Source organism: Oncorhynchus kisutch, unplaced genomic scaffold (genome assembly GCF_002021735.2).
Source record: "Oncorhynchus kisutch isolate 150728-3 unplaced genomic scaffold, Okis_V2 Okis03b-Okis08b_hom, whole genome shotgun sequence".
In the NCBI taxonomy this organism is placed as follows: Eukaryota; Metazoa; Chordata; class Actinopteri; order Salmoniformes; family Salmonidae; genus Oncorhynchus; species Oncorhynchus kisutch.
In genome coordinates, this window is record NW_022261980.1 from 1523449 (window position 1) to 1549229 (window position 25781).

At 45.8% G+C, this 25781-nt stretch overlaps 2 protein-coding genes across 4 annotated transcripts in view; one reads left to right on the plus strand and one right to left on the minus strand.

Annotated features, from left to right (window-relative positions):
* LOC109878477 (inositol hexakisphosphate and diphosphoinositol-pentakisphosphate kinase 2) overlaps window positions 1-6837 on the plus strand; it is a 49536-nt gene extending 42699 nt beyond the window's left edge. For all 3 annotated transcript variants that reach the window (XM_031812926.1, XM_031812927.1, XM_031812928.1), the window contains 3 exons: window positions 1736-1873; window positions 2040-2153; window positions 2820-6837. In XM_031812926.1, coding sequence (XP_031668786.1) covers window positions 1736-1873; window positions 2040-2153; window positions 2820-3460 — 893 coding nt within the window. In that variant the 3' untranslated portion in view covers window positions 3461-6837. The remainder of the gene's footprint in view (window positions 1-1735; window positions 1874-2039; window positions 2154-2819) is intronic.
* A 4358-nt stretch (window positions 6838-11195) lies between these two features.
* Window positions 11196-25781, minus strand: part of LOC109877131 (microtubule-associated protein 1B) — a 90316-nt gene continuing 75730 nt past the window's right edge. The window contains exons 5-8 of the mRNA XM_031812390.1: window positions 20905-25578; window positions 17614-20866; window positions 17114-17340; window positions 11196-15876 (exon numbers count right to left, since the gene is read on the minus strand). Coding sequence (XP_031668250.1) covers window positions 15721-15876; window positions 17114-17340; window positions 17614-20866; window positions 20905-25578 — 8310 coding nt within the window. The 3' untranslated portion in view covers window positions 11196-15720. The remainder of the gene's footprint in view (window positions 15877-17113; window positions 17341-17613; window positions 20867-20904; window positions 25579-25781) is intronic.

Here is a 25781-nt window from a genome sequence, read left to right on the forward strand (position 1 = left end):
AAAATCCCAAATAGCATTTCTTACCCCAGGACACTTCAGCAGGTGACAATGTATAAAAAGGAGGGCTCTGTGTCTGCATTGATCTGAGTATTTATTTATTTATGGGACATATGTCGGCTTTGGGCGCCTTCTTCAGAGGCTTGGGTAGGAAACTCACCTATATAGCTGAGCCATGATTAATACTCACATAGTGCTGTGTGATCGCATCTTTATTCTCCTGTTAGTGTCCAGGGGTAAGGGATGCTTTTTGTGTTGTACAGTCGTCTTGAATGAGATGTGTCTTGTACAGTAGCAGTCTAAAGTTTGAACACACCTACTCATTCAAGGGTTTTTCTTTACTCTGCTGTCCAACTCATCCCAAACCATCTCAATTGGGTTGAGGTCGGGGGGTTGTGGAGGCCAGGTCATCTGATGATCAGCACTTCATCACTCTCTTTCTTGGTTAAATAGCCCCTACACAGCCCGGAGGTGTGGCTTGGGTCGTTGTCCTGTTGAAAAACTAATTATAGTCCCACTAAGCGCAAACCAGATGGGATGGCGTGTCGCTGCAGAATGCTGTGCCTTGAATTCTACATTGATCACAGACAGTGTCACAAGTAAAGCACCCCACACCACCACCTCCATGCTTCACAGTGGGAACCACACATGCAGAGATCATCTGTTCACCTAATCTGCTTCTCACAAAGACACTGCGGTGCAGCAGAGGTAACTTTCCTGCTCTTGCTGATCTTGCTTTCCTGTGGCGGTCCTCATGAGAGCCAGTTTCACCATAGCGCTTGATGGTTTTTGCAACAGCACTTGAAGTAACTTTCTAAGTTCTTGAAATTTTCTGCATTGACTGGCCTTCATGTCTTAAGGTAACAATGGACTGTCATTTCTCTTTGCTTATTTGATCTGTTCTTGCCATAATATGGAATTGGTATTTTACCAAATAGGGCTATCTTCTCTATACCTCTCCTACCTTGTCACAAAACAACTGATTGGCTCAAACGCGTTAAGAAGGAAAGAAATTCCACAAATGAACTTTTTAACAAGGCACACCTGTTAATTGAAATGCATTCCATGTGACTACCTCATGAATCTGGTTGACAGAATGCCAAGAGTGTGCGAAGTTGTCATCAAGACAGAGTTCCTCCTTTGAAGAATCTCAAACAAAATACATTTTGATTTGTTCAACACTTTTTTTTTGGTTGCTACATGATTCCATATGTGTTATTTCATAGTTTTAATGTCTTCACTATTCTACAATGTAAAAAATAAAAACCCTGTAATAAGGTGTGTCCAAACTTTTGACTCATCCTGTATGTGGTTACATGAATCAGACATGTCCAGTGTCTGCCCCCAGTATTGTTTTGTGTGGAAACCAACCATAACAGAAATACACCATAACAGGAATACAATGTAATATTAGGGCAGTGTTCACCTTCCACCTCTAGTTCCAGAGAGTTATCCAGTGTGCAGGCTTTGGTTCCAGCCCAGCACTAACAAACAAATGGAACTCTGTGATCAGCTGATGACAGTGCAGGGCTGGAACAAAGCGGTCCACATCCATAACTAGGACGGCCGGTGATGACTGCAGTAGGATGAGTGACTGTCCTTGGGGACTGGGGAGGTGGTTTTGGCTGTAGTAGTGGTCCTGCCTGCTCCAGAGACCCCTCTAACCACCTCTCCTAGCCCAGTCTGACTGAAGGGTGGTGGGGCTGCGGGCCTGGGTCTTTCCCCTCTCTGACTGCAGGCTTTGAAGGCTGCTCCATGGTGCCCTCCATCTACCCACTGGAGACGTTGCACAACTCGCTGTCCCTCAAGCAGGTGGATGAGTTCATCACCGCCGTGTGTGAGACTGGTGGAGATGCCCACTCCAGGACCACAAGAGGTAATGGACTGTTACACACACACACACAGGAAAACCACATGGAAATGTCTTGACTAGACAGATATAAGATATCACTGGTTAATGAAATGCTTACTGGATCACAGCCCTGGGTCCACCGCTCTCCTCCTCACAGTCCTGTGTCAACCGCTCTCCTCTCTCCTCACAGCTCTGTCGGCCATGTTTGACTCTCAGAACCAGCCGCCGGTGGACTCCTACATGCCTCAGAGAGTCCTTTCCTCCTCCGTATCCCCCCGACAGCGCTCTGACAGACCTCCCTGGTGTGAGTGTCCTCTTTCATGTAATTCATTTACCTTTTTAGTTTGACCAGTTAAGTTGTTTTTAGAGTTGCAATGGGGAGTATTTGAGAGTGTTGGTTTGGGTTGGTATCTAGCATCAAATGACTGTCAGTAGGTCTTATTCTGGTGTGTGTACATGTACATTCCAAAAAGTGTTTATTAGAAGTTGGAGTTGAAATTTCTAATTTTAAGGCTTACATGTAATTGCCTACCACAGTATCCCTAGGCTCCACTGTCTGTGGGCTATTTAAAGGGATTTACTACTACAGTGGCCCACCACAGCCTGTGTTGACTATCTGGGTTTCCAACCCTCTCCCTCCGCTGTCTTCTATCATCTTCTGTAAACCACTTATTTCCTGATCTTCAGAGGTGTGATCAAGGACAGAAACGTTCTGTGTTTTAATGGTGGTTTTGTTCTAAGTGAAATCCCCAGGTACCATTTTTTTCCTTAGCGGTGGGTAGGTTTGGCTTTTTTATGTGCTAACTAGCTCAGTTCTTTCCTCTCTGGTCATGTCTTTCCCTGCACTCAATTGTAACCTATTAGCCACAATTTCAATATGATTAACATTACCTTAGTAAACATAATTGAATTGATAGATGACTGATTGCTTGGTACATTGATTAATTGATCATTTGTTTGGTCTCTGCAGACAGCAGCGGTCCGTCCAGTACAGTGTCCAGCGCTGGCCCCTCCTCCCCCACCACGGCAGACGCCTCCCCCCATTTTAGCTTCAGCGACAAGACGCACTTCACCCCCGAGAACAGCGAGGAGATCCACTCCTGCCATCACAACACAGTTCAGCAGGCCCCTACTGCTGGCCCCCAAACCCTCAAATTCTCCAATCCCACCAGCCCCATGGAGGACCCGACCACCCCCTGCCAGACACCCCCAGAAGACAATCCTGAGGCCCCAGCCACCCCCAGCCACCTGCCCCTGAGTGGAAACTCTGAATCAAGGCAGGAGGAGCCAGGCGAGTCCCCTGCTTCAACTGAGGCCACTTGCGGTGAAGTTCCAGACCTCAGCCCATTGAGCCCGTCATCTTCCCCACTGGCAGACCTCTCTCTGGGCCTTTTGGATGGATACCTCCCCGGTTCTCTCCCGGTGCTCCTGGAGCTCCGAGAGAGCGGCAGTGAGGCAGGATCCAGCGCACAGACGCCCCAGTCCCCAGAGGGGCCTGACGAGTTCTTTGACACCCAGGAGACGACGGAGATGTGGAGGGGCAGCACGGGGAGCCTCCCCCATCCTGGGACGCCACTTGAGGTGGGAGCCCCTCACGCGTCAGAGCCCTAGGTGGGGGCTCAGAGAACCAGAGAAGGAGCCTAGGTCTTCTAAGTGGCTAGAAGGAACTAAGGTAGAACTTCTAGGGGGCTGGAAGGAGTCTTCCAGGAAGCCCTTCAAAAACTCTCCTCTGCCAGTTCCATGTGGTGAACCCCCAGTGGAGCATTCTAGTGACCTAGTCTAAGACCAAGGCCCTGTGGCTTGTAACTTATGTCTGGTGAATAGTGGATCAGGCTGCTGCTTCTTAGTACTTCTCTACCCTGGTCGTGTTCATGAGACACAGAAACTGAGAAAAAGGGAGAGGACTTCCTGGACTTGTCCATTAAGATACGCACATTTTCCATTTCCGTTTTAAAATGTTTTCCGTGGCATGCCATAATGAACACGACCCCAGTCTCTATCCCACAGCTGTCTGTGAACCAGCCGTTGTAGGAGAACTCAGTGTGACCATAGAACTACCACCGAGTACAGTACAACATCCTTATCATGACTGTCATGTATGGATGTTTTTGTCCCTGTGTCTGATAGAAAGCCACTTGTTCTGAAGTGAACCTTTGATGTTGCTGGTGTAAACAGTCTATAATGGGTGACATCTTCTATCCACTGAACAGCCCTCAGTGTGCACCATCTTCTAGCCACTGAACAGCCCTCAGTGTGCACCATCTTCTAGCCACTGAACAGCCCTCAGTGTGCACCATCTTCTAGCCACTAAACAGCCCTCAGTGTGCACCATCTTCTAGCCACTGAACAGCCCTCAGTGTGCACCATCTTCTAGCCACTGAACAGCCCTCAGTGTGCACCATCTTCTATCTACTGAACAGCCCTCAGTGTGCACCATCTTCTAGCCACTGATCAGCCCTCAGTGTGCACCATCTTCTAGCCACTGATCAGCCCTCAGTGTGCACCATCTTCTAGCCACTGAACAGCCCTCAGTGTGCACCATCTTCTAGCCACTGAACAGCCCTCAGTGTGCACCATCTTCTAGCCACTGAACAGCCCTCAGTGTGCACCATCTTCTAGCCACTGAACAGCCCTCAGTGTGCACCATCTTCTAGCCACTGAACAGCCCTCAGTGTGCACCATCTTCTAGCCACTGAACAGCCCTCAGTGTGCACCATCTTCTAGCCACTGAACAGCCCTCAGTGTGCACAATTGTGGAGATCTCGCCAAAAATAACTGAAACAACATTTCAATTTGACAGGTGGGCTCGCATATTGCATCATGTACATCGCTACATACATACCATTTACTATAGCTAGAATTGCAGCATGTCCACCAACTCATGGACATTGTAAAAGGAGATGGTTTGAGAGACATCCCATTTCAAGTATTGTGAGTAATACGTTTATTTTTCCTGCTGGGAAATGTACATGTCAATGTCATCAAGTCGTTTTGAAATGCATTTTCAGTTGGCTACTTTATTGCAGTATATTGAAATCATGGTCTTGTCACACATTGAAATGATAAATGCACCACATGACTGGTCTGTGACATTTCACCAAACAGAAGATGTCACCCTGTGTGTCTCCCCAGTTCTCCTATTCTAGGCTCTCCTCTCCCTGTGATGGTCTGTAACACCGTAAAGGTCTGTTCACTTGATATGCGCCACAACTGTATTGCATCGAGCCAACAATAGCCACGGTAGGCTCTTTCTTGTTACTCTGATCTTGCGCTGCTCCCGACCAAGCAGCTCTCCACACCTTGTGCCAATCAAGAGAACAGGCCTTAGAAACTCCTGACCAGCAGCTGAGGTCTTTTCTTAGGGGTAAAGAAGATCTCCACTACATGTGTGGTGAGATTTATTATTTCCGTTTCCTCTTTTGAGATTCAATATACTCAAATCCTAGCCTGGTCCCCCCCCCCCTAGCATGGTCCCCCACTGCACAGATGTAGGATCTTAATTTGAACCAGTTTGCTACAGCAGGAAAATCATCCTGCAGGAACTGGAAATGTGGATTATTATTAATGGACATTTGTGTAGGGAGTCATTTGATACATTTTTAGGTGGAAATCACAAACTTCAGAATCCCTTTTAAACATCAAATACACTACAGAATTTACATTTCCTGCATTGCAGGAAAGTTCTCCTGCAACATCGTGATCAAATGAAGATCTTACATCTATGTGCTGTAGCTAGCTCTTCTATTGTTGTCAAGCCATACATGTTGTCACGACAATGAACGCAAACACACAGGAGTTGGCTAAAGCACAAACGGACTGGAGCACCAGGCTACTATCCCTGTAGCCCCTAGTCACTTCCCCTAGCCCCTAGTCACTTCCCCTAGTCACTTCCCCTAGCCCCTGAAGGACCTGCATATAGGAGGGAGCAGTACTCTGCTGACTAAAAATAATCCACGTTTGATTCGATCACAACTTGTGCACTACTTTTTTTTTGCCAAATTCCTTAAACCTCAACTACCACTTTAATATAAGTAATCTTATAGAAACCATATGAGGAGAGATCTATATTTAACTTTGAATCCTAGTGAGGTGATATTTTTAATGCAGAGCCATCAGATTTATTAACAGTTATAACTTGTATCATAGCAACTGTATATTTTTGTAAAAGATCACCTCAAACATTACTGTATTAAGCAATCTTTTTTTTTTCACTGAACAAAAGAGGTCGGGGTATTTTTGGATGGTTCTCTGTGGTTCCATTGCGTTAGACAGTTTTTGCAGGGCCTGTTCTGTGTGTGGACTGTTATCTGTGTGTGTGTGTGTGTGTGTGAGAGAGTAAATGAGATTCTGTATTTGACTATTGGGGTTGGTACAGTCGTATCGTGATGTACTGTAGAGATGATTATTTCTGTCACGTAACACAATTTCATGTCAGTCAAAGAATGAACAACACTGCTGCTGCATAGAGGCAACATTAACACTGTAATCTGTCATTGTTTCAGTGGACATTTACAGATGTGTCAATCTAAACAATGAAAGTATATCTGATTGTGTGTAATACCTCTGGTCTGTGTCTCTGGCCTACAGTAGTGGTTAGTGTTGTCTGTTGTAAAGGATGCTAAACTACACTGAAGTGCTGTATCTGTTTGGTTTGGAAAGAGTGATTCATTTTGTGGCAACTTTTTGAAGGAGATGGAAAGTGAGTAGATAAAATGAAATAGCATAATGAAGAATTCCCTGTTTAGCTGCTATGCACTTCTAAACTCTTCATGAAGGCTTTATGAATGAAAAATGCACTTAAATGCTTTTGGAGCTCTCAGTGATTTCAGCCTTTTTAACTTAAAAGATTCAGCTGAGAAAACGCACTCTGCTTTAATTTCTATGCTATTTGCTGTGTGGGGTAATCGGCTCAATGGCTCTATGGTTTCTACAAATGCAGCTTTATTTCTCTGAATGATGTTCTGAATAAAATGTCCTGTGAAATGATATTTCTCCCACTGTGTGGATTTGAATTACATGGCATGTGAGTACATGGCTGTCTAAGGAATGACTGGCCTTTGTTCATATAACCAGGCTTTTCCTGTTTTATATTTGTGAGCATCTGGACGGGACACAACGATTCCACAACAACCAAAAGACAGTATGGTGGATTGTACTTGCAGTACATCGCAACCCTTTACCAGCAGATAACAATATGGTTTACATTGACAATACTTGTGTCTAGATAACATGGCTCAAATCATATATACATTTTTATGAAATCTAAATTGTGATTTGAATTGGTATGTTGGTGGCAGCGAGCGGTGGGTTATTGACTGATTGGGTCTACAGGGGTACTTCCCATCCCACAGTAGGTCAGTGACGTGAGCACTAGCATTTTGTTAATGGTGTCATCCAGCCCAGTAATGTCATTGGGGTAACAACTGCCAGATGCCTCGTGCAACAGGGGCCTGTTCAACGAAACAGAATGTTCTGATAAATGTGTTGTCTCATGTACCATTGTCATGTCTACAAAACAAAAATATAAACGCAACATGTAAAGTGTTGGTCCCATTTTCATGAGCTGAAATGAAACAACTAAAACCAGAAAAAAAGTAATGGAACAATTACATTTTTTAAATACGATAGTCTTGGAGAACAAACGATCAGGGTTCATAAAAAATGTCATGGCATTGAATTTGTTCCAATATTTGAGTCACATTCTCTAAGAACAAGGCAAAGCCATGAGAAAATGTGTATTATTGAAGAAAACTGGCTTTCAAACTGAATGTGTTCTCAGCCGCATGGTGCGGCAGGTAGCCTAGTGGTTAGAGCGTGGGGACAGTAACCAGCAGGTAGCCTAGTGGTTAGAGCGTGGGGACAGTAACCAGCAGGTAGCCTAGTGGTTAGAGCGTTGGGACAGTAACCAGCAGGTAGCCTAGTGGTTAGAGCGTTGGGCCAGTAACCAGCAGGTAGCCTCGTGGTTAGAGCGTTGGGACAGTAACCAGCAGGTAGCCTAGTGGTTAGTGCGTGGGGACAGTAACCAGCAGGTAGCCTAGTGGTTAGAGCGTGGGGACAGTAACCAGCAGGTAGCCTAGTGGTTAGAGCGTGGGGACAGTAACCAGCAGGTAGCCTAGTGGTTAGAGCGTGGGGACCGTAACCAGCAGGTAGCCTAGTGGTTAGAGCGTGGGGACAGTAACCAGCAGGTAGCCTAGTGGTTAGAGCGTGGGGACAGTAACCAGCAGGTAGCCTAGTGGTTAGAGCGTGGGGACAGTAACCAGCAGGTAGCCTAGTGGTTCGAGCGTGAGGACAGTAACCAGCAGGTAGCCTAGTGGTTAGAGCGTGAGGACAGTAACCAGCAGGTAGCCTAGTGGTTAGAGCGTGGGGACAGATACCAGCAGGTAGCCTAGTGGTTAGAGCAGTAACCAGCCGGTAGCCTAGTGGTTAGAGTGTTGGGTCAGTAACCGAAAGGTTGCTAGATCGAATCCCCGAACTGACAAGGTACAAATCTGTTGTTCTGCCCCTCAAGGCAGTTAACCCACTGTTCCTGAGCCGTCATTGTAAATAAGAATTTGTTCCTAACTGACTTGCCTAGTTAAATAAAGGTTACATTAAAAATAACCACGACATCGTCCAATTTAATATCAATAAAAGCCTTTATCCCTTGAAATGCTGTCAGCTGCTGACTCAGCAGTCCAATGCTTTTAACTGTATAAGTGTTAACAGCAGGGGAGGTGAGTTAGTTTCCGTCTACTGCTCTGTATTGTCCTCATTGCTCCATTGAGAGTGGTCAGGTGGGTCGTTCTTCAATTGCTATGGAATTTTGAAAGAAATGTACTTACTTTTCCAATTCCAAATACTTACTTTTCCAATTCCAAAATTACTTTATTTTAACAATACATAAACAAAGTTTAGCAGTATAAAGGACTTGTATTATGTTTTATCATTGATAACCAGTTCAATACTCTGTTCAGCAGGAAAAAATGATGTGTTGGAAACATCGTAAAAAGGTTTTTAGGGACATCCTGATCCGGGAACTAGATAAAAACCTCTAGGAGACTAAGACAGAGCGTTCTAAAAACGTGAATTAAACAAACTCCTTCAAAATGGCATTGTAACTGTTCAGTGAGATTTGGGCCAACCATGGAATAGATAACCATCTGAAATGCTACTGTTGGACCAATTGGCGGCCACCTGACATTACCCCATTGCCCAGTACTGGCAGTTGGAACACAAACACACAGGAACACTGCTCCACATTCATTCCATTTCAGAAAAGAGAGGAGAAAAGGAAGAACAGGCTCCGGCTACATCTGTTGGTCCTACTACATCGAGCTCATGTGACCCTGCGGATGATGTCATAATTGTTGCCATTCAGCGTGTGCCAGCTGGGGTATTCAACAGATCGCTGCTCATTCGCCAGCCGCTCAAAGCACGGATTGTACCCCGAGTTTGCCTCACGACAATGGCTGATAAATTGTGTAAGCACAGTGGCAGAGTATTTGATCAGATCAATTCAGGCACAATCTAGACCTATTCCAAATACTAATTATACAGATAGAATAACTGCTCTGTTGTAGATTAACTGTATCTTTCCACCATGTCAGTTTTACAATGCAAACACTCATCACTGTAACTGATCTCAGTGACAGTAGAAAAAAGGGCCTTACTGTCTTCAACATTCCATCCCTTGCCTAAATTATGGAAATTCCCCCCCACCCTCCTAAAGACAGACACTGGTGTGCTGCCAAGGCTGGCCAATCTGCACATTGTCCCCCTGTCCATACCTCCTTTCATATGCAGAGGGAGATTATTCAGGGTTCAGTCTCCCCTTCATCACCACAGCATGACGACATCCCTAAATTCACCGTGACATAATCCCCAAATTCACCATGACATCATCCCCAAATTCACAGGCATGTTGGGATACAGACGTGGGGTCCTCAGCCAGTGCTATTATACACAAGGCTATGGCTGTGTCCCAATTCTCCCAATCTCCTGAAATGTGCACTTTCTCACATGGATTTAACAAGGTCAGATTTGCACCATTTAAATTATTTTATTTATTATTTAACCAGGTAGGCCAGTTGAGAACAAGTTCTCATTTAAAACTGCGACCTGGCCAAGATAAAGTAAAGCAGTGCGACAGAAACAACACAGCGTTACACCTGGGATAAATAAACGTGCAGTCAATAACACAATAGAAACATCTGTATACAGTGTGTGCAAATGAAGTAAGACTCGGGAGGTAAGGCAATAAATAGGCCATAGTGGCGAAATAATTACAATTTAGCATTAACACTGGAGTGATAGATGTGCAGATGATGATGTGCAAGAAGAGCTACTGGGGTGCAAAAGAGCAAAAAAATTACAATATGGGGAAGAGGTAGTTGGGTGCGCTATTTAAAGATGGGCTTGTGTACAGGTGCAGTGATCGGGAAGCTGCTCTGTGGAAGCTTCAGTGACTTTTGCAATTCGTTCCAGTCATTGGCAGCAGAGAACTGGAAGGAAAGGCGGCCAAAGTAGCTGTTGGCTTTGGGGATGGCCAGTGAAATATAACTGCTGTAGCGCGTGCTACAGGTGGTTAGTACAGTACGAACTCTGAAGATAGATGGGGGGCAATCAATTCACATATGGTGTCCAGGGCACAGCTGGGGGCTGAGGGGGGTCTATAACAAGTGTCAACAGTGAGAGACTTATTTCTGGAAAAGTGGATTTTTAAAACTAGAAGCTCGAACTGTTTGGGCACAGACCTGGATAGTAAGACAGAACTCTGCAGGCTATCTCTGCAGTAGATTGCAACTCCGTCCCCTTTACCAGTTCTATCTTGATGGAAAATGTTGTAGTTGGGGATAGAAATTTCAGAATTTTTGGTGGCCTTCCTAAGCCAGGATTCAGACCAGGCAAGGACATCCGGGTTGGTGGAGTGTGCTAAAGCAGTGAACAAAACAAACTTAGGGAGGACGCTTCTGATGTTAACATTCATGAAACCAAGGCTTTTGCGGTTACAGAAGTCAACAAATGAGAGCGCCTGGGGAATAGGTGTAGTACTGGGAGTTACAGGACCTGGGTTAACCTCTACATCACCAGAGGAGGAGTAGCATAAGGGTACGGCTAAAGGCTATAAGAACTGGTCATCTAGTGCGTTGGGAACAGAGAATAAAAGGAGCAGATTTCTGGGCGTGGTAGAATAGATTTAGGGCATAATGTACTGAAAAGGGTATGGTAGGATGTGAGTACAGTGGAGGTAAAGCTAGGCATTGAATTCAACATTTGTATTTATTATGGATCCTCATTAGCTGCTGCCAAGGTATCCAGGCACTCATTTCAGAAGTTACCTGAAATCAGACACAGTTGAGGCTTTTTGTATTCTTCAATACATGTTTTATTGATGATCACCACACTTTCCCCCTTTGACAATAAATCTGCTGAAGTTCTATGTTCCTAAAGATAGAGAAGTATATTGCACTTAAAACAAAAGATTTAAGAACAGTCATGAAGCTTGCAAAAAGAAAGAGGAGAGCGATCCCAACGCCTTCCTTCCAGCACAGCCAGTGGAGGCAAGACGACGACCTTGCACCAGCCTTCCCCATACCATCCACAGTTAGCTTTTTAAATATGCATCTTTTAAAATAGAAAGGCTATTTTATTCATTTTTAAACTATTACCTACAGGATTAGAACCAATAAGATAGCATGCACAGATAAGCAGTTTATTGGAATGATGGACAATCTTCATGAGGATTTTCTACATCAGGATTCTGAGGAGTTTTGGAGAATTCAACGGAATTATTATTTTTGCACAATACATTGTTACTGTTTTTGTTCTGTTTTTTTTATTTGGAAAAATTCACTGTGTGAACCATTATAAATACCCTAGATATAAAATGTATTGATATAGTGATCCGAGTCACTATCTGGCAGTCAGTTTTGTGTGTTGTGGTTTGTGTATGTCTATGAATACAATGTTAATTCTAGTCTTCAGAATGACACTGACATGAGTTAACAGTTGATGTCTCTGTTAAGACAACCTTGAAGTCAAAGACCACAGGAAAACTGGTTAAATTACAGCACAAGAAGATTGAGCATCTTCTCATAGAGTTGCTGAGATATAAAGGGATACTGTTGTTCTGAATCCCATTCTCTACATGAAAGCCAATTGCAAGCACTGGAAAATTATCCAATATTTGTTATACAGAATGTTCTCTCAGCTAAACAATATAGCAGGCATGTTAGTTTGCCTTTGACTGTTAGTAAGACAGTTACCTGTACGGTCAAAAATCAGTCTCTGAAAATGTAGAACTTGTCCAGTTTTCTTTAATCAATCGCTGACTAATTAATTCCACTCGTTTCTCAGGGCAACCATTAGAAATAGACAGACTTCAGACAAGAGTAAAGAAATAAAATAACAGACATTCTGCCCTAAAAATAAGTTTGATATGCACTGTATTCACACACAATAGAGGAGACAGTCTGACTTTGACTGACAACCCTTTTGAGTTGATGGAGCAGAAATATATACAACTACTAACTAGTATGTCACCAAGGCAACCAAGATATCAATGTCCTCCACGGAGAACGTAAAGGTTAATCTGCTTCTTCACATTCGGATCAGCTGGATCCCTCAGAACTAGCCTGGTTAAACCAGACTGAACGCTGCTCTCAGTATTGTTATCGCAGCCTGGTTAACAGACAGAGCAGTTCTGTCTCAGAACTAGCCTGGTTAAACCTCTCAGTATTGTTATCGCAGCCTGGTTAACAGACTGAGCAGTTCTGTCTCAGAACTAGCCTGGTTAAACCTCTCAGTATTGTTATTGCAGCCTGGTTAACAGACAGAGCAGTTCTGTCTCAGAACTACTCTCTCTGATAATCTACATGGTCCGGTACATTTGAGCATCGGCAACGAGAAGAAAAAAACATTGCAGGATTCAAAGCATGTTTACTGAAAGCATTTGAAATTCATTATTACTTACGTGTGTGTGTGTGCCATATCTGTCTCAGAAAAACTGGAATACATTGCTGAATATTGTGATTGGCCTCAAAGATTGCGCAATAGTACAATTTGTCTAGAACCTCGAACAAAGCATGTTATAATTTGTTCTTTGTAAGCCTCAAACTCAATGTCATGATGCAATAAAATGGAATTAAAACATGTCTCGTTTTCTAACAGTTAGTTTCTAACAATCTACTTAGTTAATCCCAATTCACAGTAAAATTAAAGGATACAATTGAACTGTGCACACAAATGAAAACCCATCTTAAATAACACTGAAAATTACATTCTAGACACACTGACTATAATCACATAAAATCAAAAGCAAATTGTACATTTTGTCTTTAAAAACATTCCAAGGCATTGAGTCAAGGTGATTGTGGTAGAGCAAAAACCTTTTGGCCTCTGGTCCCAAAGTTAACGGTTCTAAAACAGCCCTAAAGCAGAACACCTATTTCCCTTTCCATGGGCATCATAAGGATTAAGAAAATAATACAACTCAATAGGAAATAACGTCTGTCTGTGAGTTAACATTTCCAACAAAGCTCTCTCTTTTTCTGATTAAAAATGACTGCTTTTGTGTTAAAGAACATAAACACAATTGGTAGAAATCCCAAATTAAAGTATTTTCATATGAGTAGGCCTAAAAGTTCTTAGAATATGGGTTTGATCACAGTTGGTACTTGTTAAGTTGTTTGATCATTTGTGCTTCATGTTCACTATCGTCGACAGAGAATATCAGACCCTGTGATCACTGACTGGTAGAAGTACCATGTTAGTTTGCTTAGTTTAGTGATCATACTACAACACTGACCTGCCCACCTAGCCACTACTTTACCATGGCAACCCATCCTCCATGTCTGCACCAAACATGCCATGATGAGAACATTCTAATCTGCATCTTGAAGCTTTCAGTGCCAACATGGCGTCCGTTCAAATTCTGAGACTGAAACGGTGTTTGCCGAACACTGAATATCTATGGCTTTGCCACAAGGGCCATTTCAAGCAAGCATCCGAGTCTTCCTTGAACACACGACAGGACAGAAAGGCACATGTGGGTGACAGTCAAACCTCTATCATCTATGGAACCGCCCCACAATGTTCATCAATGTTTCATCAACGTGGTCTTAATGCACGGCGCAAACACCTCACAGACAAGTCTTCAGACACTCAATCAAACTATTACCCTGTACAGGTGATGGGCCATGAGCTCACAACCACATGGTCCTATTGCTGTAGTCATAACCAGGTTAGGTATGACTGCTCCAAATGGCACCCTATTCCCTATGCAGTGCACTACCATAAGGCTCTGGTCAAAAGAAGTACACTACATAGGGAATAGGGTGCCATTTGGGACGATACCATGATGGTCATAGCTGGAGTACATACCACTAGTCTACACTATCTTCACCTTACACAAATCCCAAATCACACCCATGTCTCTTAAAGGGTCAATACTAAATGTGAGAATAATCATATGATCTGTGATACCTTCCCAAAGTGTGGACCTACTCCAGTTCACAGACAGACAGTGTCGCTCTGCAGTTAAATAGCGGAGGGTTATTGTCTTTAAGTTGTGTAACCTCTTTTAACCTGACAGCCTCCTTTCTATCAATGAGTTCATGAACACAAACAAGCTGCTTAAGCTATTTGTCATTTAATAAGCCACACTATTCCAAGCCAATGTGTAATGCTTACAGTATGTTATACATGCGTATAAATGCTATGACGAGGAAGTAGTACATTGAATGTAGCAACCTGACATACAGTCATTAAAATGTTGCAATGAGAGTATTCTCCTTTCCTTTCACACAATAGCATACGTTGGCTGGATCCACGATATGTTTGTGGATGCAAGCCTGGAAAATAAAAGCAAGGGTAATCTACTGTGCATGTTGTATATTGTACAATATACACCAGCCCTGTTCGACAGATCTGGATGTGTTCTGGCTGGAAACATTCTCAAAAGACTTCACTTTACAACCAGACAACAATGATAGTTAGGATTTACTGTACGCAGTATGGCGCTTTGAGAAATCCATTAAAAGTGAATTTCACCTTGAAGAAATGACATGAAAACTGAATGGCAGAAATGACATGAAAACTGAATGGCAGAAATGACATGAAAACTGAATGGCACACACAAAACCTTTGAGTATGACTCGATTAGTTTTTTCCACCCTATTCTACTACAAACATAATTATTCGACATCTAAAAGACTCTTAGAGACAATCTACTTAGAATATCATCTATGTCAATGTGTCAATATTAGGCACAAAGTTCAATGAGTGGCACGTGGATGAGAAAAGTACCATTGGCATTAGCATGGTGTATTCAGTTCTACAAAACATATAAACACTAAAGTACAAAATGTGTTTTGGTGTTGTAACTTCTTTAAACAAAGATTAAGTCTGTTGTTGTTGTTGATGACTCTAACATTATAATAGGGCATACTTGTGCATGAGTTATGCCTATTAGAAGAAAATCTGTCTTAACTTGAAGGAAACAGTAACCATTGCCTGGACATTTTGCCTGGATTTCTACCGTATGCACAACCATACTTGTTTCCTTGAATAAACCTTAGAATTATAGTAGAGGAGCGTTATAGTCTGAAGAGCACCTTTATAATACAAACAATGACACTAACCATAATCAAACGTGTGGTTGTTGAATATCTCTGTCTAAAATGACACCCTACTCCACATACAGTCCAGTGCACTACTTTAGACCAGAGATGTTCGCTATAAGACCAATAGGGTGTAATTTGAGATGTACTGTTATGATTTACTGTAAGAAATAAATCCCTAGAAAAGGCAGATCCAAAATATTTAAACAGACAGACTGAACCAGGGGAGCTGTGTGTTGTCCCATTACAGAGGGGAAGAGAGGGGGGTGGGGCTTAAAATTCGATCTTGCAGGCGGGGAAAGACTCATCCTGCATGACCACGGTGCTGCTGGAGGCCAGGACCATGATGTTTAGCTCCTGCTGCCGTTCATGGGTTTGCTGGTACCACTCCCGAGTCACATCTGTGTCATGGGTGGGAATCAACGTCACCTGCAGGAGAGAGAGAAAGAGAGAGAGGCAGAGAGATTGAGGTAATGGATAGAGGTAGGAGGAAGAAAGGAGGAAAATCAGAGGAGAAGAAGATGGGGAGAGCATTAGAGAGAGAAGGGAGAGATGAAAAGGAGTAGAGGGAAAGATGGGAAATGGTGATTTAATCAGGTGTTAAAGCAGACAAAAAAATCCCATGACTGAAACTGAAATCCATCTCAGATGGATTGTCTGGGACCAAGTTAATTTCCCCTTTCATGTAAAAAGTCATGACCATTGTGCTTTTATGGAAAGAGGATCATTTTGAACATGTATTAAACTGTGAGTTTGACCAATTCTAGTCCCCTTGATCTGCAGGCCTATAAAAGGTCCTGTCCCTTGGTCTATATTACCAGATGTGCTATTAACAATAAGCTTTATCACCTGTGGCCCACCTGATGCAGCATAGTGTCTACACATACATAGGCTGAGGTATGGGGTTTATCCATCTGTATTTACCCCATTGGACACAACATCCTGATTGATATTATTATTATTTATAATTATTGTTAATAATTATTCATTATTATTACATCGGAAAAATCTGTTTTATTTCTTGGTTTCTATTGCAAAGTATGCCATTGCCCCTTTAAGAGCTCTGTTGCACAGCTGTGCCTAAACCATGCTTGAAACTCAGGTTGTAACTGCATTTTTTAAATGATGCCACACTGGCAATTGTGGGAGTAGGGAAATAAATGTGGCAGCAATGGAAAGCTGGGATTCCCCTCTCTTTAAACAAAAGCCAAAACTGCTTTCTGAAGTGTTTTCCCCATGCTTGCATTAACAATGGTTGTGCATTGACTGCTTGTCAGAATACGTTTCCCTCCCTATGGCTCTCGCAACTTAAATGCTCATCGAGAGGAATATTTCTCCCGCATAGAACACACAACAACAAGCCGTCCAGGTAAATAGGTCAACTATTCTACTATGGGGTTGTCTGATTGATTTAACAACAACATTACATGGCAGAAATAGTAGCACTGGTTCCATCCTGAGTAATACATTAAAGGCTTTGAATTAATTTGCAAGGAGCAACAGTAGGCTACACTCCGCTGTTTGAGTTGAGCGCCACAGGTAGTCAGGTGTGCTAGTTAGTTAGTTCATTAAGATGCATAGGGAGTGAATGTCATGCACAGGTGATGTATTGATCCATCAACTGAATGATTGAGCTCCATCTAATTCTATGGTAGTGATTTGTTACCTGTAGGTTGGATCCCCACTGGGCTTTGCCCTCCAGTAGAGCATCCAGGACCACTCGGCTGGGCTCGTCATTGCCCACATCGTTCCCGCTCACCACGTAGTATGCAGAGCGGACACGTTTGAAGAACTCCTGGTCCACGTTCTTAGAACTGCAGTGGTTGGGGATGTAGGCCAAGTCTACGTAGATAGGAGGGCCTTGGGGAACCACGGAACTGGACCTCTGAGAGCCTAGGGGGAAGGACAGATGTTTCCATGCAATTTGATGCTTTCCACAAGGTCGCTGGTTTAAACTCTGCTCCAACTGCTTATTTCCTCTCTCTCCCCTCCTTTCCTCAATCACTTTCCACAGCCTAGCAGCCTTGACTTAGCCTGGTTCCAGATCTGTTTGTGCTATGTTGTGCAATGTGTAATGCACTGTACTGTATACTACTAGTCATTTTATGCATAACATAATAATACGATTGTTGAATAAATATACTGTATAATGGGAACCATTGTTACCTGAGGTGCTCTTAACTCCGTTGGCCACCCTGCCGGCGTTGTAACTGGACCTGGAGAGGTCATCGTCTCTGGAGGCCTGTCCGTCTGACAGATGGGACATCCTCAAGCTCTTCTCTGTCTCCTTCTTCTTCAGCGAGGCGCTGCGAGGGGATGGCAACTGCTTCACTGGCATGGGGGACCGCTTGCGGCGAGCCGGAGATGCCGACTTGGGTTTCCCTGTCTTCCGCACGCCTTTCGTCTTGGGGTCCTTCTTGAGGGGCGACTCTGAGGTTACCCGGTTCTGGTCATTGGCCAGAGCGTCGGGGTCCACCATGCAGACGTCGGGGTGAGGGGGGTTGGGGAAGGGGTCCATGAGTGGGGCAGGAGGGGGGTCCCGGGGGCTAATCCTGGAGGAGGAGGAGGAAGAGGAGTGATGGTGGCCCCCTCCCATGGTGGAGAACTTATCCACAGGCAGGTACTCAGTGTCCTCGTCAGAGTCCATGTTGCTGTTGCCCGTGATGAAGGGGCACTCCTTTGTCCCTGGGGGAACGTCTGAATCTGACTGCGACGGTATAGACTCGCTGACGGAGGTTGGGGGGGTGTCTTCTCTGGCTAACCCCAGCCCAGCCGTCCCGGCGTGGGTGATCGAGCCACCCTGGAAGCGGGGGTGGTGGGGCTGTTTGTTGGCTCTCTTCTTGACTGACAGATCATGTTCGTCCCCTTCCTGCGATTGGTCGCTCCTGCGTCCCCGCTCCTCGTCCTCCTCATCGCTGGACTGCTGTTGCATACTGGGATTGATGAAGGAGGGCGAGAGGTCTCCCTTGCGGTGCCTGTGTTCCGAGGAGGAGTAGCCAGGGGAGGCTTTGGAGGAGGATGTGGAGGAGGAGGCGCCCATTTCAGGAGGGAGGTCCAGGTCGCTGTCATCATCATCATCTCTTCCTCCTGCTTCTCCTCGGCACGACGCCTCCGTGTAGAAGGGGGAGCCGAAGGTGTGTTCAGTGGAGGAGAGGGAGAGCGGGCGGGCGGGGCACTCGGGTTCCATTTCGCATTCCTCCTCAAACTCGTCCTCGTGGCGGTAATGAGGCGGGGAGTCGCCAGGAACCATGTCCATCTGGGGCTTCTGCATGTTCCACTCATAGGAGCCCCTCACCTTTTTCTCCTCAGCTGTACCCAGACCTGGGCTCACGCAGCTGGCTGCCGGCCCTGCACTGATGGGGGAGCTCATGCTGCTGACCTCCATGGGACTGCCTCCATTGACTGTGTCTGGCTTGGTGGGCAGCAGAGAGGAGGGTATGTACGAGGTGAGCACATCAGGGAGACCAGCGCCATCTATCTTACCTGAGGTGGTGGTGCTGCTGCCGTGTTTTTTAGAGAAGGACAGGCCCATCTCACGCATGTAACCTTCCTCGTCATCCTCTTCCTCAGTACTGTCAGAGTTTTCAAAGTAATGCTTGCCTGTTGAGTCGGGCCGTGGGGACGAGGTGACACCAAACAAACCCATGGCGATGGCATCCTTCTCCTTGGGTGACTGGGAGAAAGGCCCATAACCCCCTGCACCCTGCAGCTTGGACTCATCCGCCCATTCCGGTTTATAGAAGCAGTCCGACTGGGGGCTTTTGTTCACAACACTTCCTTCCATCGAGGCAACATGCTCCTTTTTGTCTTCCGAGGAGGAAGCGGAGGAGTGTGAGTGGAAAGGTTTGATCTCCTCAAAGGGGCTGTGAGGAGAGAAGCGGGCCAGACTGGAGGTGGATTCTGCGGTGGTGGTGGTGGCCATCGTCATCTGCTTCTCTGAAACCTCCAGGTACTCGTTCTTAACCATCCCGCAGGAACTGGAAAAGGGTGAGGAGTCCATGGCCAGGGAATGTTCGTCTTTAAAGGAGGAGTGTTCATCTTTAAAGGAAGCATGTTTGTCTTTAAAGGAGGCGTGTTCATCTTTAAAGGAGGCGTGTTCATCTTTAAAGGAGCCGTGTTCATCTTTAAAGGCGGTGTGTTCATCTTTAAAGGAGGCATGTTCATCTTTAAAGGAGCCGTGTTCATCTTTAAAGGCGGTGTGTTCATCTGTAAAGGAGGCATGTTCATCTTTAAAGGAGCCGTGTTCATCTTTAAAGGAGCCGTGTTCATCTTTAAAGGAGGCATGTTCATCTTTAAAGGAGGCATGTTCATCTTTAAAGGAGGAGTACTCGAAGCCGGCACTGTCTGTATCATTTTTGAAGATGTGGTCGGAGGCGTTGGCTGGGGTCTCCAGCTCCTCGCCAAACTGCCGGCTGGTGGAGAGTGACGGACCGGACGTAGAGGAGGAGTAGCTGTAGGAAGAGGAGGACGAATATGCCGTGGCAGAGGTGGTGGTGTAGTGGAAGCCTGATGAGACTCCTACTGTGTCTCCTGTTTTCTTACCACCGTCAGCTCTCTCACTGTGGAAATAGTCATCTTTTCCCTCTTTGTCCTTCATCTGGCTGGACTGAAATGTGTCTTTCTCCCCACCGTAAGAATAATCAAACCCAGAGGAGTACCCAGAGAACGCTGTGGCGCCCATGTCACCTTTGCAGGTGGTGGAGGAAGGTGGCGTAGTCGGCTTCGCCTGGCTGTTGTAACCGTAGCCCGCCATGGAAACCATAAACTCTGGCTCATTCGAGCTCATGCCGTCTGGTGAAATCGTCTTTGCCTGGCTGTGTGTGTCCCGCTCTTTGTTGTACTCCTCATCATCGTCATCATCGTCATCATCATCCATGTCGGCACCCTCGTCCTCAGACTTCTCTCCAAGTTTGGCTGGGGATTTAGTTGTTATCCCCTCATCAGGGAGTTTGGAGTCTGTGAAATCTGTCTCTTTTGAGCTCATGCCGTCTGGTGAAGTCAGCTTTGCCTGGCTGTTGTAACCATAGCCGGCCATGGAAACCATAAACTCTGGCTCTTTCGAGCTCATGCCGTCTGGTGAAGTCAGCTTTGCCTGGCTGTTGTAACCATAGCCGGCCATGGAAACCATAAACTCTGGCTCTTTCGAGCTCATGCCGTCTGGTGAAGTCAGCTTTGCCTGGCTGTTGTAACCATAGCCGGCCATGGAAACCATAAACTCTGGCTCTTTCGAGCTCATGCCGTCTGGTGAAGTCGGCTTTGCCTGACTACTGTAACCATCTGCACATTTCTTTAGTACATCCCTCTCTTTGTTGAACTCCTCCTCATCGTCATCATCATCATCGTCATCATCATCATCCATGTCGGCACCCTCGTCCTCAAACGTCTCTCCAAGTTTGGCTGGGGATTTAGTTGTTATCCCCTCATCAGGGAGTTTGGAGTCTGTGAAATCTGTCTCTTTGAGCTCACACAGTCTGGTGAAGTCGGTTTTGCCTGACTGTTGTAACCATAGCCGGCCATGGAAACCATAAACTCTGGCTCTTCTGTGCTCATGCTGTCTGGTGAAGTCGGCTTTGTCTGGCTGTTGTAACCGTAGCCAGCCATGGAAACCATAAACTGGGGCTGTTTTGAGCTCACACCATCGATGAATGGACTTTTGACTTCCTTTTCCGATTTCTCTTTGGCACCTTTCTCCATGTCTGAGTCAATAGCATCCTCCTCTTCATCGTCCTCATCCTCTTCTTCATCATCTTCATCATCATAATCATCGTAGTCTTCCTCATCCCTGGCTGTTAGCTTCCTCATGTCTATCTCCAGTTCCACCTCTTTGTCATGGTAGCTCATTGAAGAGGGTTTGGCTGCAGCACTACCTGTTACAGAGGTGTAATCACTGTGAACTTTATAAGGGGAGGAGTCTCTCTCTGATGATAAGGATGTGGTTGAAGCCTCTGGTCTATCAGCCATGGATGGGAATCTGCTCTCTCTGCTGTATCCACGTGGCTCACTTATCTTCTCTATAGATTCAGAGCCATGGAGCCATGGAAAGGGGGAAGAGGAAGAGGAGGAGGAAGATACATCTTTTCCATGAGAGCTAGGGAAACCCTCCTTGTCTGAGGGGAAAGCGGAGTCCTTTTTCTGTGTATCCGTCTCCTTCATACTGTCCTTCCCCATTTTTTCTGATTGGTCCTTCTGATAACTGGTTTTATTGTCATAGATATCACTGTAAGAGAAAGTCTTGCCGTGTACATATGGGGTGTCCTGTCTTATTTCTTCTTCTGAGCGTTTCTCTCTACTCTCTCGCTCCGGGAAGTCATACAGATTGAACTGGACACTTTTCTCTGGCTCTTTCAAAGTTACATGGTTCTTTTTTCTGGATAATGCTGCATCCTTTTCGTCATCTTCAGAGTCCAATTTACTTTGCTCTACTGATAAAGCTCTAGACCCTGTTCCACTTGGTTGAACAACATCATCTTCATCATCTTCCTCCACCTCGTCTTGCTCGTCGGAGTGCATGATCTGGGGTTTGGTTGTTTGCGCCATGTAACCAGAGAACTGTGTCTCGTCTGTCGACCCCGGTTTATTCTGCAGATACTTGGACTTGATGTCATCCTCTGCAAGTCCTTTGTCCCTCTCAGACAGCTTCTCTTCTTGAGGTGATTCATCGTCCAAGAACCTACCCTCCTTCTGTTCCAAATACTTAGCTTTAACACAGGGTTTGAGATCCCTTTTCTCATAATAGTCATCATCATCATCCTCATCTGATTCTTCAAAGGGGGTCTTGTCACCAGAAAGCCCCATTTTCTGGAGCTCAGTTTCAGTGTTGTCCATTTTGTTGTTTTTCTTCTCCTCTGTGGGGGAGTAGCCACTGCTGATGGGGACCGACTGGGTAGGTGAGGCCAGCTTCACGGTGCTGTCGCCTGGGCTAAGACATCTCTCTTCAACTTCAAACATGGAACTAGGCTTAAACCCGCTGGAGAAAGAGGGAGGAGAGGGAGGTGCAAAGGCAGTGGAGGGGGATTTATCCTTGTCCTGGAGCAACATGGCTGCCGTCGCCTGCTCGTAGCCCTCTTGGAGTTTCCCCAAGGGGATATCAACGTTGGGAGTCTGGTCCTCGTCTTCATCCTCCTCTTCGTCATACTCCTCATGGACGGGTTTGGTCTTCCTCCCAGCCTCCATCTCAGTAACAAAAGGCTGGTACTCCTTTGAAGGAGGAGAACTGAAGTTCTTGTCCTCCTCCAGGGAGGAGGTGGGAGAGATGGTTCCAGCCGAGTGGAGGTAGTCCTTCCCGTGGGTGGCCTCGGTGCGGTAGGGGATGCTATTGACCGTGTCCAGGTGAAGAGAGCTCCTCCCTGTCTCTGTCTCTGTCTGCGGGGCGGTCACAGATGCGATGGACTGGTCGTCCGCCATGGAAGTGGCGAACGAGGACAGTTTGTCGTACTCTGTGATGGACGTGGCTGAGGAGATGTGCTCTTCCTCGGCGAGCGGAGCTGTGATGATGCTTGGATAGGCTGCCAACACTGGGTCATGTCTTCCCACGAAGCCTTTGGCTTTGAAGTCTGAGGCGTCAGACGTAGCCGAGGCTCTCATCTCCCTAACACCATACACAGAGTCGAAGGATCCTGGAACGTCGGGAACGGTGATGTCGCAGGAAGCAACGTCGTAGCGGAGGTGTGGGATCCTGTCCTCGGGTTCTTCATGGATCTCCTCATCGGAGATGGTGTGCTCCGTTTCGGAATAAGCGGGAATAGTCTCATCTTGGATGAAGGACACTTGCTCAGAGGCAGCGGTAGTGGTTTGTCCAGAGGCGACTGCGGTTGAAAACGATTTAAAGTCGGTTGACTTGGTGTCCCATTCTTTTTTATCTTTTTCTGAGTTGTATTTATCCTCATAATCCTCAATTCCCTCCAGATCTGCTTTTTCGATAACGTCACCCTCCTCTTCTGAGCTGACACTCTTCTTCGAATTCATGTCTCCCTTAGTAGAGTAGTCGTCGTCGTCGTATTTCTCCATTTCATCCTCATATTTCCTATCCATGCCAGCATTTCTTTTAATGTCCTGCCATTTCCCGACATCTGCACCTTTCTTTAGTACATCACTCTCTTTTTTGTACTCCTCCCCATCATCATCACCATCATCCATGTCAGCACCCTCATCCTCAAACTTCTCTCCAAGATTGGCTGGGGATTTAGTTGTTATTCCCTCATCAGGGAGTTTGGAGTCTGTGAAAGCTGGACATCCAGACATGACATCATTCTGAATGGGTTCACTCCCTAGCTTCGAGAGCTCATCTCGTTTTAAAGCTTCGAAGTCCTTGGTGAGGTCTTCTGGAGAGGATACAACAGACCCGTCTGCCAAAGCAGCAGCGGATTTTGGGGGGGCTTTCTTTGGGACAGACTTTTTCTCAGCTGTTTTCTCTTTGACCGGTTTGGCTGTTATGTTTTTGTCAGTCTTGTCCGTCTTGGGTTTGGCCTGTGTCTTGTTTGCCTTATGGAGGGTTTTCCTGACTTCTGGGGTAAAGGGTTTCAGGTCTGGTTTGGTGATCTTCCTCAGCTCTGGCTTACTCAGATCCTTCTTTTTCTCCTCCTTCACTGCTTTTGTTTCTTTTTTCTCCTCTTTTTTAGCAGTATCATCTTTCTTCACTTCGCGTTTGTTGTCCTCTTTCTTTACTTTACTGATCTCTTTCTTCTCTTTGTCCTTTTTCTCCTCCATCTTAGATGGTCGTTCCTTGGAGTGTTTCCTCAGTGTTTTCTCCTTGGACAGCTTCTTTCTCTCCAGTTTGGCTGCTTCGGGTGCTGCCTCACTGTTTTGTTGTTGTTTGGTGGCTTTGGTGGCTTTGGTAGCTTTGGCGCTCTCACTCTTCACCTTCTTCTCCTTCTTCTCCTCTCTCTTTTCAATTTTGTTCTCTTTAGCCGAGTCATTCTTGGACTCCTCTTCCAGCCCTTTAGCTTCCTTCTTGCTGGCTTTTGAGGCCAACTGTGTTTTGGTGGAAGATTTCAGGCTCTCCTTGCTTTCTGTTCTTGATCTCATCTTTGTTTGTTTTATGATTGGAGGCGGGGCCCCAGAGGATATGTCTTTCTGAGTGGCTACTGGGTAGCGCAGGAAGTCCAGGTGCTTCAGCTTTTCAAGCCCCTCCAAGATTTTGTTCTGCGGTGCATTTCCAGGGAACAGCACCCTGACTATCTTCTCTGTTGGACTATGCGGGATCCATACGATAAGAGCTGTTACTGAGGTCAAGTAAGGGACGGATATTTCTCCTTCTTTGCCATTGGACATCACAATCCCAGTCTTGGCCTTACTGTTCCCAGCCCACTTCTGCATAAGGAACTGCATCTCCTTGCTTTCCTTCACAGGGTTCAGAATGTACATGTCTAGCTTGCCAACGCCCAGCTTGTGGAAAAGCGTGATGGGCTCAATGGTGTTGCTAACGACCCTGTAAAGAGGTTCTGACTTGATGCCAAGCTTGTTGAGATACTGCAGTGTGAGGGATGCCTCCTCGATGCTCCGTTTGACCTTTAGCGTGGACTCAGGCATTCGTAGCTTCTCGGGGACGTTGAAGAACACCACACCGAGCTCAGGCGAGATCAGGTTCTTCATCCAGTCACCGTATGTGTTGGAGCCGCCAGATCCCTGGGACTGCTCCTCCTCCTGCTCAGCGATCTTCCTCTGGAGCAGCCCGTTGATGCCTGGGAGGTTGTCCGCCCCAATGTGGGTCAGCAGGACTGAGTCTATCCTGTCCAAGTGCCTGACCAGCTTCCAGAAACAGGACCTGCGTTCGGACCCTCCATCCACCAGGATGTTGAATCCGTTCACGGCGAACAGGGCAGAGTCACCCCTCCCTCCAGGGAAGATGTAGCAGCAGGGCTTGGATAGCTTCAGGAAACCACCCGAGGTGGGCGGTTCCAGGTTGTCAAAGGGCGACGGGACGTCCACCGTCTCCGAGACGTACTCTGTGAACTCCGCGACTCCCTCCATGTCGGGAAGCGTGGGCTCAGGGTTTAGGCGGTATTCCAGAAGGTTCTGGAGGTGCTGCTGCTCCTGGCTGTGGCCCAGTGAGCTCCAGCCCCCGTCTCCCAGGCACGATACTGTTAGCCTGGGCCGCTGGTCCGATGCTGAGTTGGACAGGACCTCAGTCACCTGGAGGTCGGACCACAACACAACATAAACATACTGTTAGACATAGCTTATGTAAAGAAACATATTTTAATAGCAAGTATACCTATTCATCAAAACAATATTTTATTTGAGCATATAACAAGAACATATTTAAATGAATCAACCCCTCCCTAAAATAAAAGAATCACACATATTGATTGAGAGAGTCCAGTCTGGATACTACT